Below are 14,387 nucleotides of genomic sequence, written 5' to 3'. Positions count from 1 at the left end.
GTATTTTTAATTATAAATGTATTAAATTCCATTTTAAAATATTTTTTTTGTGTATGTACTTTTTGTTTGTTTTGGGGGCATACCAGGTGGTACTCAGGGCTTGCTCCTGGCTTTGCACTTAGGGATCATTTTTGGCACTCAGGAATACTTTATGGGGTGTTGTGATCAAACCCAGGCCAGCTGCATTCCAGGAAAGTGCCTTCCTTGCTGTAGTCTCTCTCTAGCCTTTAAATATTCTTTAAGTGGGGCCGGAAAGCAGCATAGTGTCCAAAAGACTTGTCTTGCACACGGGCAGCTTGGGTCCAAACTGGCACCCCTTACGATCCCGCAAGCCTGCCAAGACTGCTCCCTGAGTGCAGAGCCAGAAGTTTTCCCGAGTACCATCAAGTGTGGCCCTCAAACACACAAGAAATAATATATATGTTTCAATTTAATTTTTACTTCCTTAAAATTTTTTGACTAATTCTTAATGACATTTTACTTATTTTTGTTTTATTTAGATTTCTAAATTTTATTTTACCTAATTAAAAATTTTGTCTAATGTTTAACATTTTTATTTCTAATAATTAATTTTAAATGTTTTAGTTATTTTCATTATTTATATTTTTGTATCATTTATTTTATATCATCTGAAGTCTTAAATTTATAAATAGAGTTTATAAATTTAACCATATTTTAATAAACATTATTTTGTTTTCCAGGACAGAGAAATAGTACAGTGATAGATTGGGCTCTTACCTTGCACAAAGTTGACCCAGGTTTTATCCCTGACACCCAAAATGTTTGCCAAAGTCTGCCAGGAGTGATTCCTGAGTGCAGAGCCAGCAGTAAGCCCTTGGCACCCCCAGAACAAACTGAAACAAAAGGATTTTATTTTTCATTTTATTAACTTAATATACTTAAAAATTTGACTAACATTTTCATTAATTTTAGTTTATTAACTTTGGTTTTCAGTTATATTTAATTTTGTATTTTTCTTCTATCACACCTGGTGGTACTGAGGGCTCACACCTGGCTCTGTGCTTAGGGATCACTCTAACAGTGCTCAGGGGACCAAATGGAGTGCAGGGAGATAACCTGGGCCAACTTTGCAAGGCAAGCACCACATTTGCTTTCCTATTAAAACTTTCATAGATAAATTTTTATTTAAAAATGATATTGAAAATATAACTTTTATATTAACATTTGATTTTATTGTATTAGCATCAAAACAGTTGTTTTCGAATGCCTATTTCTTAAAACAGTACTTGGAAAATCAAGGATGTCCAAGACCAGTTAACATCCTAAAAACTTTCTCAGGCTGGGGTGGGGGGGGTGTGTATTGAACTTGACCAACGGATGCAGTGTCATGCAGAAGACTGTTCTCCTGAAGGGCACCAGGCCAAAGCTGCAGGGCGCTGCAGCTCAGACAGCACAGCACAGAGTGGCTTCAGAAACATCTGTGTGAGAGACACTCTCCTCCTCTGCGTACGAGTGTGGAGCTCTGTAAGGCTGAGGGAACACCGGGGGCTCGCTCTGTGGAGCTCTCACCATTCCACCTCAGATATGCAGGGTGGGGAAAGATGTCTTGGAAGGACATAAGTTCCATAATCATGGAAACAGACCAGCCATGTTTCATTTCACCGGAAATCTTGATCTATCAAGATGTGACTTAGTGAATGTGAGGCGGGCCACACAGGAAAATAATATGGTAAATGAAGACGGAGTCTTGAGCCAACAGGAAAGTGCAAATTGGGTGTCCAGAGGAGCGCACCTCATTCAAAAATAGGAAGAAACTGAGTGGGAGCTCAGAAGTCTGTGTGAAGACCTGGGCTGGGGATTTCTCCTGGATGTGTCTGATTACCAATCAGAATGGCATCCAAGATCCTCAGTCAAATAAATTGAGGTTAAAAGGGCTACAGATCATTAGAAGCCTCGAGCAGTGATTCCAGTGGGGCAAACCCTCAGACACTGCAGTTTTATGTCAGTCATGAGAGACTATAGGGAATAGCCACAGGACATACAGCTCCCACATTCCAGCCATGGACACTCCAGGGAGCAAGAGCTAGAGCTCAGTACACACGTGAGGGCAGCTGCTTGGACCTACTTGGTCCTCTGCAGAGATGGATTCTCAAGGAAGCTTAAAGCACACCATCCACCTGGTCCTGCTGTGCCTCTCGGGGGTGTGTGTGTGGACACGTCTTGGAGAGGAGCTCCCCAGAGCCAAGGTGGAAGTAGAGATAGAGTGTTCCTGTAGTTCTTCTGGTGGTGGGCATCTGCAGGCCACAGAGCTGGGCAGATTCTGGCTTCCCTTAATGTCTATGCAGCTGCCAGTTCACAGACCTGGCTCCCAGCCCCAACTTAACTGGTGTTTGACCCTTGTCTCTTTCTGTCCCCAGAGCCCAAGGTGCTGTTTGCCAAGGAGCAGCCAGCAGGCAAAGAGGTGCAGACCGAGGCGGGGGCCAGCGCCACCCTGAGCTGCGAGGTGGCCCAGGCCCAGACAGAGGTGACATGGTTCAAGGACGGGAAGAAGCTGAGCGGGAGCTCGAAGGTGCGTGTGGAGGCCCAGGGCTGCACGCGGCGGCTGGTGGTGCAGCAGGCGGGGAAGGCGGATTCTGGGGAGTACAGCTGTGAGGCCGGGGGCCAGAAGCTCTCCTTCCGCCTGGACGTCACAGGTCAGTGTGGGCGGTGAATAGCCTGTTGGGTGGGGCGGGTCTGGCTGTGGTCCTGGTGGTCTCGGCCTTGGGCCTGCTGTTGCGAGTGGGCTGACCTGGGTGTTGGGGACGACGGTGATGACTGAGAGGAGGTGCATTGTGGGGGTCCCCCTGGCTGTCAGCACCCCCATGTGCATGTGGTGACCCAGACAGACGGAGGGCCATGTCTGGCTGTGGATTTCACAGGCAGCTTCTCTGAGCCCTGTGGCCGGGCCTGGTGGGCACAGGTGGGGGGCAGTGCAGGCCTGGGCTCGGTACTGGGGGCCATGCTGTCCCTGGAGCAGGCAGTTGTGGCTGGACAGAGGTCGGAGGCATGAGTCTGCGGCCTGTCAGCCGTGTGTGCTGGGCTCAGGTGTGCAGAGGGAGGCAGCGGGCTGCAGATGAGAGCGTGCACTGTCCAGCAGGTCAGCATCCCTGCGGGGGCCCTGCCTGCACCATCACCTGCAGGCATGAGCTGGGTCTGATCCAGGCCTCTGACCGTGTCCCTCTGTCCCCAGAGCCGAAGGCGGTGTTTGCCAAGGAGCAGGCAGCAGGCCAGGTGGTGCAGGCCGAGGCGGGGGCCAGCGCCACCCTGAGCTGCGAGGTGGCCCAGGCCCAGACAGAGGTGACGTGGTTCAAGGACGGGAAGAAGCTGAGCGGGAGCTCGAAGGTGCGTGTGGAGGCCCAGGGCTGCACGCGGCGGCTGGTGGTGCAGCAGGCGGGGAAGGCGGATTCTGGGGAGTACAGCTGTGAGGCCGGGGGCCAGAAGCTCTCCTTCCGCCTGGACGTCACAGGTCAGTCTCAGTAGCTTTGTTTGAAGGTGTGCAAAGAGTCTTACAGCATCAGTCTGAGGGTCTCATAGAGCTCAGCTCCTTTACCCTCACTTCCCCTTCCTGTGTAGTTGCTTGAGACTGAGCCTAGTGGTGCTGAAGAGGAGGTGAATGCACATGAGAGGGTCCCTTCCTGTGTGCCCTGAGTGGTATTTTCTGATGGTCATTTTGGAATTCTTGGTGTTTAGGCCTCTGACTCCACCTGGCTCGTGGGTCTCATGTAAACAGGTTAACTGTTGCTTTGGATGTATTTTCCACCTTCTGGCATTTCCCTCTGTCCTAACCTGAAGATTCTCTCTTGTTTGACTTGACGGGTACCCTACCTGGCAGCAGAGATAAGTGGAAATTTCATGTCGGCCACTGCATCAAGACTGCTCTTTGGGCTTTCACATTTTTACTAAGAGACACCTCCTTGCACATTGTCCCCTGATGTCACAGAGTCTCAATCCCTATTCTATTGCAAAGTTTGTGTCAGGTAAATTAAGGGAAGTAGTAAGCCAAATTATCACCTTTGATGTACAGCGGTGAGTTACATGCCATGCTGTTTCAAAAATGTTGAGGTTGGGGAATGACTGAAAGAGCTGGGGTATACTTTGCATTCAGGAGCCCCAGGTTTAATTCACAGCTGACCGCTGTGTGTGTGTGGTTCCCTTCTGCCCCCTCCAGAAGAAACCCCTCCTAGTTTTCTTTGGTAGAACATCCCTGACAGCTGCTCCACTAGAGCTGAGCTTTAAGGATTGGGAATGGAGAGGGGCATGCAGTTTACACTACACAGTAGCTTTGCTAGAGATGAGTTTCTATTGTAGCAACTGGTGAGTGGCAAAGGAATATTTATTTCCTGAGGGAGGTGATTTTGTGTGTGTGTGTGTGTGTGTGTGTGTGTGTGTGTGTGTCTGCCTGTCTGTCCATTTGTCCATGCTCCTGGTAGGTTCACAGGTGTATCTACATAGTAATTTTATTTCACTAGGAGCAGGTTGTAAGAGAGGTCCGTCTCAGACATAGGTCAGCTGGTTTCACATTAGCCCCTAATGCTATCACATGGCAATTGGTAGTGGAATAATATAGAATGATTGGTGGGGCTATTGATAGCAAGAAACCCATGGATCAGTTCAACATTTTCACAGTACAGGATACTGTTTTATGTCAATAAATTTGAACTCAGTTGGTCGATTTCCAAATAATGTATTGAACATTATACCAGAAGACATAAATACTCATTTTTACCCCCAGCATTGAGTGGGTGGGAAAAGGGTGTATCCTAAGGGGTGCTCAGGAGCCCTGAAAACCCCTCCTGGTAAGTTTTGACCAACTGGGCTGGTGTTTAGTGTAAGGGCCCAAGGATGCAATGTTGCTCAGGTCATATGGCATGTGGTACAGTGACTCTCTGGGTCTCTCCACAAGTGCCCTCAGGCCTCCAGGACTGCACCCAGGGATGGCCGGGACCATGTGTTGCCAGGGAGTGAAGCTGGGGTTGGCTAATGCAAGGCATGTCTTAACTCCTGCACTGTCACCCAAATCCCTCTTATAACTCTTTAAATAAATATAGTAAAAGTATTTTTTCATGCAATCAGAAAGCTCAGTTCATCTACTAGAAAACTACACCAAGTTGTTTATTTCTATAATGGTTTTACTTAGAAAAATGCAAGGTGAGTGAGAAGAGAGAAGGAAGAGAGGGGGAGAGAGAGAGAAGCAGAGGGAGAGAGGGGAAAAAGGTGGTGATGTGGGGAGCAGAGAATATGCCACCAAATATTTTAGGAAAAGTTGTTCATAGTGATTTGTCTAGAATAGAAAAAAATGTATATTCCCTTTAATGTTATTTAGGAACATAGCATTGATTCTAAAATCTAAGAAAGATAATACATAGAACTGAAATAATAGGTCAACTCTTCTGGATATAAGTACCAAAGTCTATGTAAAATATTACTAAGTTATGAGAAACACATGTTCATATTAAAATATGGAATATAAGTGCTTGATAAATTTTTTACATCTTGTCTAGTATAATTTTATAAATTCTGTGTATGTTTGTATTTTGCATAAACTAGTAATAAACTAGTAGTAAAAGGATGGTTATTTAATTACTATAGAGTATTACAGCATAAACTAAGTTCTGCACAAGCTAGTAATAAATGGACAGTTAGTTAATTTTATACAGGGTACTCCTGCAAACAACAGAAACATAATACTTCAAGTACACACTTCAAGTCTTTTTGATGGGAAGAGTTCAAGGGGTTTCGTGCCACAATCTTAGTCCTGCAGACAGTTTATGCTGAAGAGTAGAAGATCAGTAATAAAGTTTGGGGAAATTAAAAGTTGGCCCCAGGTGGTTAGAGTATTAATACAAAAAATAAAAGTTGAGTGTTAGAGTTAGTCGAGGAAGACTGGTATATGAAAAATACAAGAAAAGACTTCCAGTGGGAGAGAACTGGAAAGTGACTTTTAAGAGACTCAATAGCACTGAGAGTATCATGCTTCTAAGTCATGCCTGTGCTACCCTGGGGTGTGTGTTATTGGACAGGTCTTGGGGAGGAGCTCCCCAGAGCCAAGGTGAAAGTAGAGGAGTTTCTCTGGGTCTGCGCAGAGGAAGTGGTGGGCATTTGCAGGCCACACAGTGGGGACATATATGGACCCCTAGTCTCCACACAGCTGCCTGTCCCCAGAGCTGCCCCCAAACCACAATTCCATCTTAGCTGGTATTTGACTCAAGTCTCTTCCTGCTCCCAGAGCCCAAGGTGGTGTTTGCCAAGGAGCAGCCAGCAGGCAAAGAGGTGCAGGCCGAGGCGGGGGCCAGCGCCACCCTGAGCTGCGAGGTGGCCCAGGCCCAGACAGAGGTGACATGGTTCAAGGACGGGAAGAAGCTGAGCGGGAGCTCGAAGGTGCGTGTGGAGGCCCAGGGCTGCACACGGCGGCTGGTGGTGCAGCAGGCGGGGAAGGCGGATTCTGGGGAGTACAGCTGTGAGGCCGGGGGCCAGAAGCTCTCCTTCCGCCTGGACGTCACAGGTCAGTGTGGGTGGTGAACAGCCTGTTGGGTGGGGCGGGTCTGGCTGTGGTCCTGGTGGTGTTGTCCTTGGTCCTGCGGCGAGTGGGCTGACCTGGTGTTGGGGACGACGGTGATGACTGAGAGGAGGTGCATTGTGGGGGTCCCCCTGGCTGTCAGCACCCCCATGTGCATGTGGTGACCCAGACAGACGGGGGGGCCAGGTCTGGCTGTGGATTTCACAGGCAGCTTCTCTGAGCCCTGTGGCCAGGCCTGGTGGGCACAGGTGGGGGGCAGTGCAGACCTGGGCTCGGTACTGGGGGCCGTGCTGTCCCTGGAGCAGGCAGTGGTGGCTGGACAGAGGTCGGAGGCATGAGGCTGCGGCCTGTCAGCCGTGTGTGCTGGGCTCAGGTGTGCAGAGGGAGGCAGCGGGCTGCAGATGAGAGCGTGCTCTGTCCAGCAGGTCAGCATCCGGGGGCCCTGCCTGCACCATCACCTGCAGGCATGAGCTGGGTCTGATCCAGGCCTCTGACTGTGTCCCTCTGTCCCCAGAGCCGAAGGCGGTGTTTGCCCAGGAGCAGGCAGCAGGCCAGGTGGTGCAGGCCGAGGCGGGGGCCAGTGCCACCCTGAGCTGCGAGGTGGCCCAGGCCCAGACAGAGGTGACGTGGTTCAAGGACGGGAAGAAGCTGAGCGGGAGCTCGAAGGTGCGTGTGGAGGCCCAGGGCTGCACGCGGCGGCTGGTGGTGCAGCAGGCGGGGAAGGCGGATTCTGGGGAGTACAGCTGTGAGGCCGGGGGCCAGAAGCTCTCCTTCCGCCTGGACGTCACAGGTTGGTGCCAGTTTCAGTGCAGGAGTGAGCCAGTGACATCTGCACAGCACATGCTCCTGTCCCGTGTGATTGTTCTCTGTGGATTCCTTGTGCCTTGGTGCTTTGCGTCTCCAGGCCTTGCTCAGAAGTTCTCCCCATATCCCTCCTCTAGGAATCTTGCCTCCCCTGACCAGGTCTCTTCCCAACAGCAGGATACTCCCTAGTGAGATTTCTTCTGGCCTCTGTGGCTGAGGCACTGCTGATGACAGACAGAGATGGCCTTCCTGTCTGGCCTTGACTGGACTCTTTCTGAGTTGGGCAGCCCTCTCTGTGTCCTCCTGGGTCCAGTTCCACGGCCTGCCCCTTCTTTTCTTTCTGGACTTTGCCCCCATTGGATTCAGGATGCCCAGAGCTGGCTCACGCTTCACATTCACAGTGACCCCACCTGGACCCAGGCAGCCCTCCCTGCCCCCTCTGACCTGATCCCCTGGCAAGTCCCTGCTCTCTGTGTCCTTTTTGCTCATGTCATCATTGCTTCACTGGGGGATGGGTGTCCGCAGAGCTGGTGGTCTCAGTGCTCTGATGCTGAGGGAGTGTAGGGAGGGGTGCTCCTCCTGCAGACCTTTTTAGACCCTAGGTGCCTGAGGGATGCTGAGGTCATGTCCCTGCTGCGTTTACTCAGTGCACTGGGTGGGATGTTGCAGCCGTGGGCTGGCAGGAGGCCAGGAGGTGCAGGAGCTGGGGGCATTTTTCATTCTGGTATGAGTGTGGTCCCAAGGGTGTGGGGTGCCTGCAGGGATGGGTGGGTCCTGCCTCTGCTGCTTCCTCACTTCCTGTGCCTTCTCTCAGAGCCCGAGCCCCCTGCTGCAGAGAGGCCAGGTCGCAGGGAGCCACTGGTGGTCAGGGAGCATGAGGACATCGTCCTGTCAGCCACACTGGCTGCCCCCTCTGCGGCCACAGTGATTTGGCTGAAAGATGGGGTGGAGATTCGTCGCGGCAAACGGCATGAGATGGCCAGCCAGGGGGACATCCACACCCTGACGGTGCGGGGTGCCCAGAGCCTGGACAGTGCTGTATACAGCTGTCGAGTGGGTGCCAGTGGGCAGGACTTCCCAGTGCAGGTGGAAGGTGAGCAGATGGGGACTGCAGGGGTGGGGTGCTGGGTGTGGTGCCTCGAGACCCCCTGACTGGTGTCCCCTCTACTCTCACAGAGGTAGCTGCCAAGTTCTCTAGGTCTCTGGAGTCTGTGAGTGGGAAGCTGGGTGGCGCTGTGACCTTCTCCTGTGAGCTGAGCCCTGAGCAGGCTGAGGTGGTGTGGCGCTGTGGGAACACGCAGCTGCGGCCTGGCAAGCGCTTCCAGATGGTGGCAGAGGGACCCCGACGCATGCTCACGGTGTCGGGCTTGCGGGCAGACGATGCGGGCGAGTATGTCTGCGAGAGCCGTGACGACCGCACCAGTGCCCATCTTGTGGTCAGCGGTATGTGGGCGGGCACTGAGGCAGCTGGGTCCGGGGGCTTGTGCTCTGGGATGAGACACCCTACACCTGGGGTGGGGACTTCCTTTCCTCCACTGGAGATGCGTTTCTCCCACAGTTCCCCGTGAGGTCAAGTTCGTGTCTGGGCTGAGTGCCCTGGTTGCAGAGGAGGGCTGTGAGGCTACCTTCCAGTGTGTGGTGTCCCCTGCCGATGCTCTGGTCACTTGGTTCCGGGAGGGTGCCCAGCTGCAGCCCAGCACCAAGTTTGTCATATCGCAGAGTGGCGGCAGCCATAGCCTGACCATCTCAGGCCTGACCCTGGAGGACGCAGGCCAGATCTCCGTGGAGGCAGAGGGGGTCACATCCGTTGCTGCGCTGCGGGTCCGAGGTATGTGAGAGAGGCAGGGAGAAGCCTGCAGCTGACCCGTATATCTGGCAGATCTTGGGTCAGGATTTGCCATGGCAGAGGGGACAACCCTCTTCTCACTGTGAGCGTCTGGGTCTGTTAACATACTCTGGCTGGTGTGGTGGGTCTCCGTGTTGCTGTGGCTCCCAGACCACACCTAGGGGTGTGGGCACTGGGATGTGGTGGGACGGACGACGGAAACTGGTGACCCCTCCATTGGTTTCTTCTGTAAAACGCCTGAGCAGGAGGTGTAGCTGGACCTTAAGACAGGCCGGGCTTGGCCAGCTGGGAGAGAGAACGTAAGGCTGAAGTGGGCTGCTCAGTGCCTTGCTTTGGGAGTGGCCATGGCCACGCCCACTGACCTCCCTTTCCTGGGGCCGCAGAAGCCCCCGTGTTGTTTAAGAAGAAGCTGGAGCCGCAGACAGTGGAGGAGAGGAGCTCGGTGACCATGGAGGTAGAGTTGACGCGGCCGTGGCCGGAGGTGAAATGGACACGCAATGCGGCCACCGTGGCCCCCAGTGAGAATGTGGAGATCCATGCTGAGCAAGTGACCCACCGCCTGGTGCTCCGCAGCGTGGGCTTTGCTGACCGTGGCTTCTATGGCTGCGAGACGCCAGACGATAAGACCCAGGCCAAGCTCTCGGTGGAAAGTGAGTGGTGGTAGTTGTGGCCGTCACCCAGGAGCAGGGCAGGAGGGCTGGGTCTCCCCGGAGGGACAGTGTGCATCCTCTCGAGGAGCCTCCGGAGATGTGAGTGGCCTGGTAGGAGGTTGGAGTCTCTGTGAGTGGCTCACCCGAGTCCCCCCGCTTGTCCCCCAGTGCGACAGGTCCGGCTTGTGCGGGGCCTGCAGGCTATGGAGGCACGGGAGCAGGGCATGGTCACCATGGAGGTGGAGCTGTCCCACTCGGACGTGGAGGGCAGCTGGACGCGTGACGGCTTGCGACTGCAGTCGGGACCCTTGTGCCAGGTGGCAGCACACGGCACCACCCACACCCTCACCCTTTCCGGGCTGCAGCCTCAGGACGGCGGCCTGATTGCCTTTAAGGCAGAGGGCGTGCACACTTCCGCACGGCTGGTGGTCACGGGTGAGTGAGCTCGGAGAGACACTCACCCCGTCCCCAGCAGTCTGGGAGGCAGTCTTGTGAGATGCTTTTGTGGCTGGAGTTTGGGATCTTGACCAAGAGCCTGGCATGGACCCTGTCCAGGACCGGTCCTATTTCTCATCCTCCCACTTCCTCCCCTCCAGAGTTACCTGTGAGGTTCAGCCGCCCGCTGCAGGATGTGGTTGCCACAGCAAAGGACAAGGTGACCCTGCAGTGTGAGCTCTCACGCCCCAATGTGGACGTCCGTTGGCTGAAGGTCTGTGTGTGTGGTGGGGGAGTAGGGCTGGTTGCTGTCACCCCTGGCACCTGACTCAGCCTTGTCCCTGTGCAGGATGGTGTGGAGCTTCAGGCCAGCAAGACGCTAGCCATGACATCCCAGGGCACCTGCCGGACCCTGGTTATTTACCACTGTGAGCCTGGGGACCAGGGTGTGTATGTGTGTGATGCCCGTGATGCTCAGAGCTCTGCCTCCGTGAAGGTGCAAGGTGAGGGCTGGGCAGAGGAGGGTCAGGGCCAGGCGGGTGGGTACAAGAGGTTCTGGCCTGCCTGTGGCTCCTGCTGGTCCTTGGCTCCCGGCTAGACCCCCTCACCCTCCGCCACTCCCCCTGATGCGTCCTCATTAAGCTGGGAAGTGTGGCAAGGACTCTCTGTGCCTCAGGTCGAAATGTCCAGATGGTCAGGCTCCTGGAGGACGTGGAGGTGATGGAGAAGGACAGTGCTTCCTTCTCCTGTGAGGTCTCCCATGAAGATGTGCCTGCCCAGTGGTTCCGTGAGGGTGTTAAGCTCCGGCAAAGTGACAATGTGCGCATTCGCCAAGAAGGTGCGACCACTGGGGCAGGCTTGCTGGGGAGTTTGCCCCCGTCCCACCCCATGTCTTCCTTCCCTTGTGCTAAGTGACCTTTGCCCCCAGGAAGGACTTACACTCTCATCTTCCGGAAAGTCTTGGCAGAAGATGCGGGGGAAATAAAATTTGTAGCAGAAAATGCAGAGTCTCGAGCTAAACTCCAAGTGAAAGGTGAGGGTGCGTGGGCAGGGACTTCAAGGTGTTGTGTGTAATCCTTGACAGGGCAGGTGGCCAGTCCCACTGAGATGGGAGCAGAAGCGCCATGAACAGGATCAGGGACGGAGCTTGTCTCTCTGGCAGGAAGATGGGGCTCTCAGGGAGGTGGCTTTGAGTGCGTGAAGACTTAGGGCCCCAGCCCTTACTTAAACCAATGCCAGTGAATTCCTTCTGGGTGACATCAAGAGACAGAGAGAAGGGTTGTGAGGCCCTGTGGAGAGCATGTGGTGGCTGCGGGGACAGTGTGGTGGCAGGCTGAGTACTGACAGGGAGTGGGTGCTCAGATGTGCAGGGCAAGCCGGGGACTGTTGGGCAGGGCAGCTGACCAAGGGCAACACCTTCCTGTCCAGATGTATGGCATAGGTTCTGGCCTTCTTACCTCACTCCGCCTGTGAGTGTGCAACCCTGGGCCATGCCCACATCTGTAGTGCTTGACTGTTGGCGGGCATGTGGTCTGTGTGTCTCCCTGGGCATTGCACTCAGCCAGTTGTAGGCATTGGAGGTTGTTCTGTCCAGGACTGGGGTTGGGGGCAATTGGAAATACTGAATGCCTTCCTGACCGCACCACACCATCTGCAGAGCTGCCGGTGACCATTTTGCGTCCACTGCGGGACAAGATTGCCATGGAGAAGCACCGTGGTGTGCTTGAGTGCCAGGTGTCCCGGGCCAGTGCCCAGGTGCGATGGTTCAAGGGTGGAGTGGAACTGAGACCTGGACCCAGGTACGAAATGGTCAGTGATGGCCTCTACCGCAAGTTAGTCATCAGTGACGTGCAGCCCGAGGACGAGGACACCTACACCTGTGATGCAGGTGACGTGAAGACCAGCGCCCAGTTCTTTGTGGAAGGTATGGGCTGGGCAGGCACCGGAGCGGGTAGGGGTGTTGAGTGTGTGTGTATGTATGTGTGTGTGTGTGTGTGTGTACTTTTGCATGTGTGTGTCCCTGTGTTTGCATTTGTGTGCAGTGTGCTCATAAATGTATGTCTATGTGTGTCTCTGTATTTGTGCATGCGTGTGTGTGTGTGTGTGTGTGTGTGCACATGCATGTTTGTTGGGGGGCTCTCTCCTCAGGGAGGCACACAGAGCCTGGGGGATGGTGACAGCCCTTTCTTACAACAGAGCAGTCCATCACCATTGTGCGGGGACTGCAGGACATGACGGTGATGGAGCCCGCTCCTGCCTGGTTTGAGTGTGAGACTTCCATCCCCTCGGTGCGGCCCCCCAAGTGGCTCCTGGGGAAGACGGTGCTGCAGGCAGGGGCAAATGTGGTCATGGAGCAGGAAGGCACGGTGCACCGGCTAACCCTGCGGCACACCTGCTCCACCATGTCTGGGCCGGTACACTTCACCATCGGCAAGTCCCGCTCCACCGCCCACCTCGTGGTCTCAGGTGAGCCCATGTGTGGCTGGTGGTGGTCAGGGCTCAGACCATGTGGGTTCTCTGGCTGTGCTCAACTGCGGCCCTCTCTGTTCACTCAGACATCCCCATGGTGCTGACACGGCCTCTGGAGCCCAAGGCGGGGCGTGAGCAGCAGTCTGTGGTTCTGTCCTGTGACTTCAAGCCGCCCCCCAAGGCTGTGCAGTGGTACAAGGATGACACACCCCTGGCACCGTCAGACAAGTTCAAGATGAGACTGGAGGGTCACATGGCAGAGCTTCGTGTCCTCAGGCTCACACCTGCTGATGCTGGCGTGTACCGGTGCCAGGCAGGCAGTGCCCAGAGCAGCGCCGAGGTCACCGTGGAAAGTAGGGAAGAGGGAACACGTCACCAGGGTCACCAGGGTCTCTGAGGGGACACTAGTAATCAGGGTCTCTGAGGGGACACTAGTAATCAGGATCTCTGAGGGAATACTAGTCACCAGTGTCTCTGAGGGACCACTAGTAGCCAGGGTCTCTGAGGGGACAGCAGTTACCAGGGTCTCTGAGGGGGACACCAGACACCAGGGTCTCTGGGAGGCACCAGTCATCAGGGTCTCTGAGGGGGACACTGGTCACCAGGGCCTCTGAGGGGCACCGGCCACCAAGGTCTCTGAGGGGTTTCTGGAGTCACTGGTCACCAGAGTCTCTGGGGACCACGGGTCTCCACGGTCTCTGGGGGCAGCAGGGAGTGGCTGAGCAGTCGTTCACTCCTTGTAGCCCGGGAGGTGACCGTGACACAGCCGCTGCAGGATGCAGAGGCCACAGAGGAGGGCCGTGTCTGCTTCTCCTGTGAGCTGTCCCACGTGGATGAGGAGGTGGAGTGGTCGCTCAATGGGACCCCCCTGTACAACGATAGCTTTCACGAGATCACACACGAGGGTCGTCGCCACACCCTGGTGCTAAAGCGAGTCCGGAGGGCGGACACAGGCATCGTGTGCCTCTCTTCCCCCAAGGTGATGGCGAGAGCCCACCTGCAGGTTAGAGGTGAGCATCCCACAGCTCTGGGGGGTCTCTGCAGTGGGAGGAGGTGGTGGCCTCCTCACTCGCCTCTCCCCATGCTTCAGAGAAGCCAGTGATGTTCTTGAAGGCCCTGGACGACGTGTCTGTGGAGGAGCAGGGCACGCTGACCCTGCAGTGTGAGGTCTCAGACCCCGAGGCCCGTGTGGTGTGGCGCAAGGACGGCGTGGAGCTGGGTCCCAGCGACAAGTATGACTTCCAGCAGACCGTGGGCACTCGGGGGCTTGTAGTGCATGACCTGACCAAGGATGATGCCGGCCTGTACACCTGCAGCCTGGGCGTGGAGGAGACCCAGGCCAGGGTCAGCGTGCACGGTGGGTAGTGGGCCTAGGGTGGGCTCTTCAGTATTGACTGGGGCCTCTAAAGCCAGGCACAGGCCGTGGGGCAGGGATGGTGGGCAGCAAAGCAAAGCTTCTGAGGTCCAACTGCCCACTGGAGGCCTGAGGGGTTGCGAGCCTGGAGACAGCAGCTCTGTAGTCCAGGTGTGGGGCAGACGGGTTGTAACACGGTCAGGAGCACCTGAAGGAGGTGGAGAGGAAGAGAGGGAGCCTGTCAGATGGGGGTTACCGGATGTTCTCGAGCATTGCCTGTCCAGGTGACTGGACTGTGCAGAAGGGTCTGGT

At 54.9% G+C, this 14,387-nt stretch overlaps 1 protein-coding gene across 1 annotated transcript in view; it reads left to right on the top strand.

Annotated features, from left to right (window-relative positions):
* The window catches only part of OBSCN (obscurin, cytoskeletal calmodulin and titin-interacting RhoGEF), a 113,751-nt gene that overhangs the window by 43,476 nt on the left and 55,888 nt on the right, over nucleotides 1-14,387 (top strand). Inside the window, exons 17-34 of the mRNA XM_055127324.1 lie at nucleotides 2,379-2,654; nucleotides 3,191-3,466; nucleotides 6,227-6,502; nucleotides 7,032-7,307; nucleotides 8,136-8,414; nucleotides 8,498-8,764; nucleotides 8,880-9,149; nucleotides 9,551-9,817; nucleotides 9,986-10,252; nucleotides 10,414-10,526; nucleotides 10,602-10,755; nucleotides 10,929-11,090; nucleotides 11,181-11,285; nucleotides 11,910-12,176; nucleotides 12,449-12,718; nucleotides 12,808-13,074; nucleotides 13,465-13,731; nucleotides 13,812-14,078. Of these exons, the coding sequence (XP_054983299.1) occupies nucleotides 2,379-2,654; nucleotides 3,191-3,466; nucleotides 6,227-6,502; nucleotides 7,032-7,307; nucleotides 8,136-8,414; nucleotides 8,498-8,764; nucleotides 8,880-9,149; nucleotides 9,551-9,817; nucleotides 9,986-10,252; nucleotides 10,414-10,526; nucleotides 10,602-10,755; nucleotides 10,929-11,090; nucleotides 11,181-11,285; nucleotides 11,910-12,176; nucleotides 12,449-12,718; nucleotides 12,808-13,074; nucleotides 13,465-13,731; nucleotides 13,812-14,078 (4,326 nt within the window). The remainder of the gene's footprint in view (nucleotides 1-2,378; nucleotides 2,655-3,190; nucleotides 3,467-6,226; nucleotides 6,503-7,031; nucleotides 7,308-8,135; nucleotides 8,415-8,497; nucleotides 8,765-8,879; nucleotides 9,150-9,550; nucleotides 9,818-9,985; nucleotides 10,253-10,413; nucleotides 10,527-10,601; nucleotides 10,756-10,928; nucleotides 11,091-11,180; nucleotides 11,286-11,909; nucleotides 12,177-12,448; nucleotides 12,719-12,807; nucleotides 13,075-13,464; nucleotides 13,732-13,811; nucleotides 14,079-14,387) is intronic.

The sequence above is a fragment of the Sorex araneus genome, chromosome 2, assembly GCF_027595985.1.
Source record: "Sorex araneus isolate mSorAra2 chromosome 2, mSorAra2.pri, whole genome shotgun sequence".
Classification (NCBI taxonomy): domain Eukaryota; kingdom Metazoa; phylum Chordata; class Mammalia; order Eulipotyphla; family Soricidae; genus Sorex; species Sorex araneus.
This window is presented reverse-complemented; position numbering and strand designations above follow the sequence as displayed.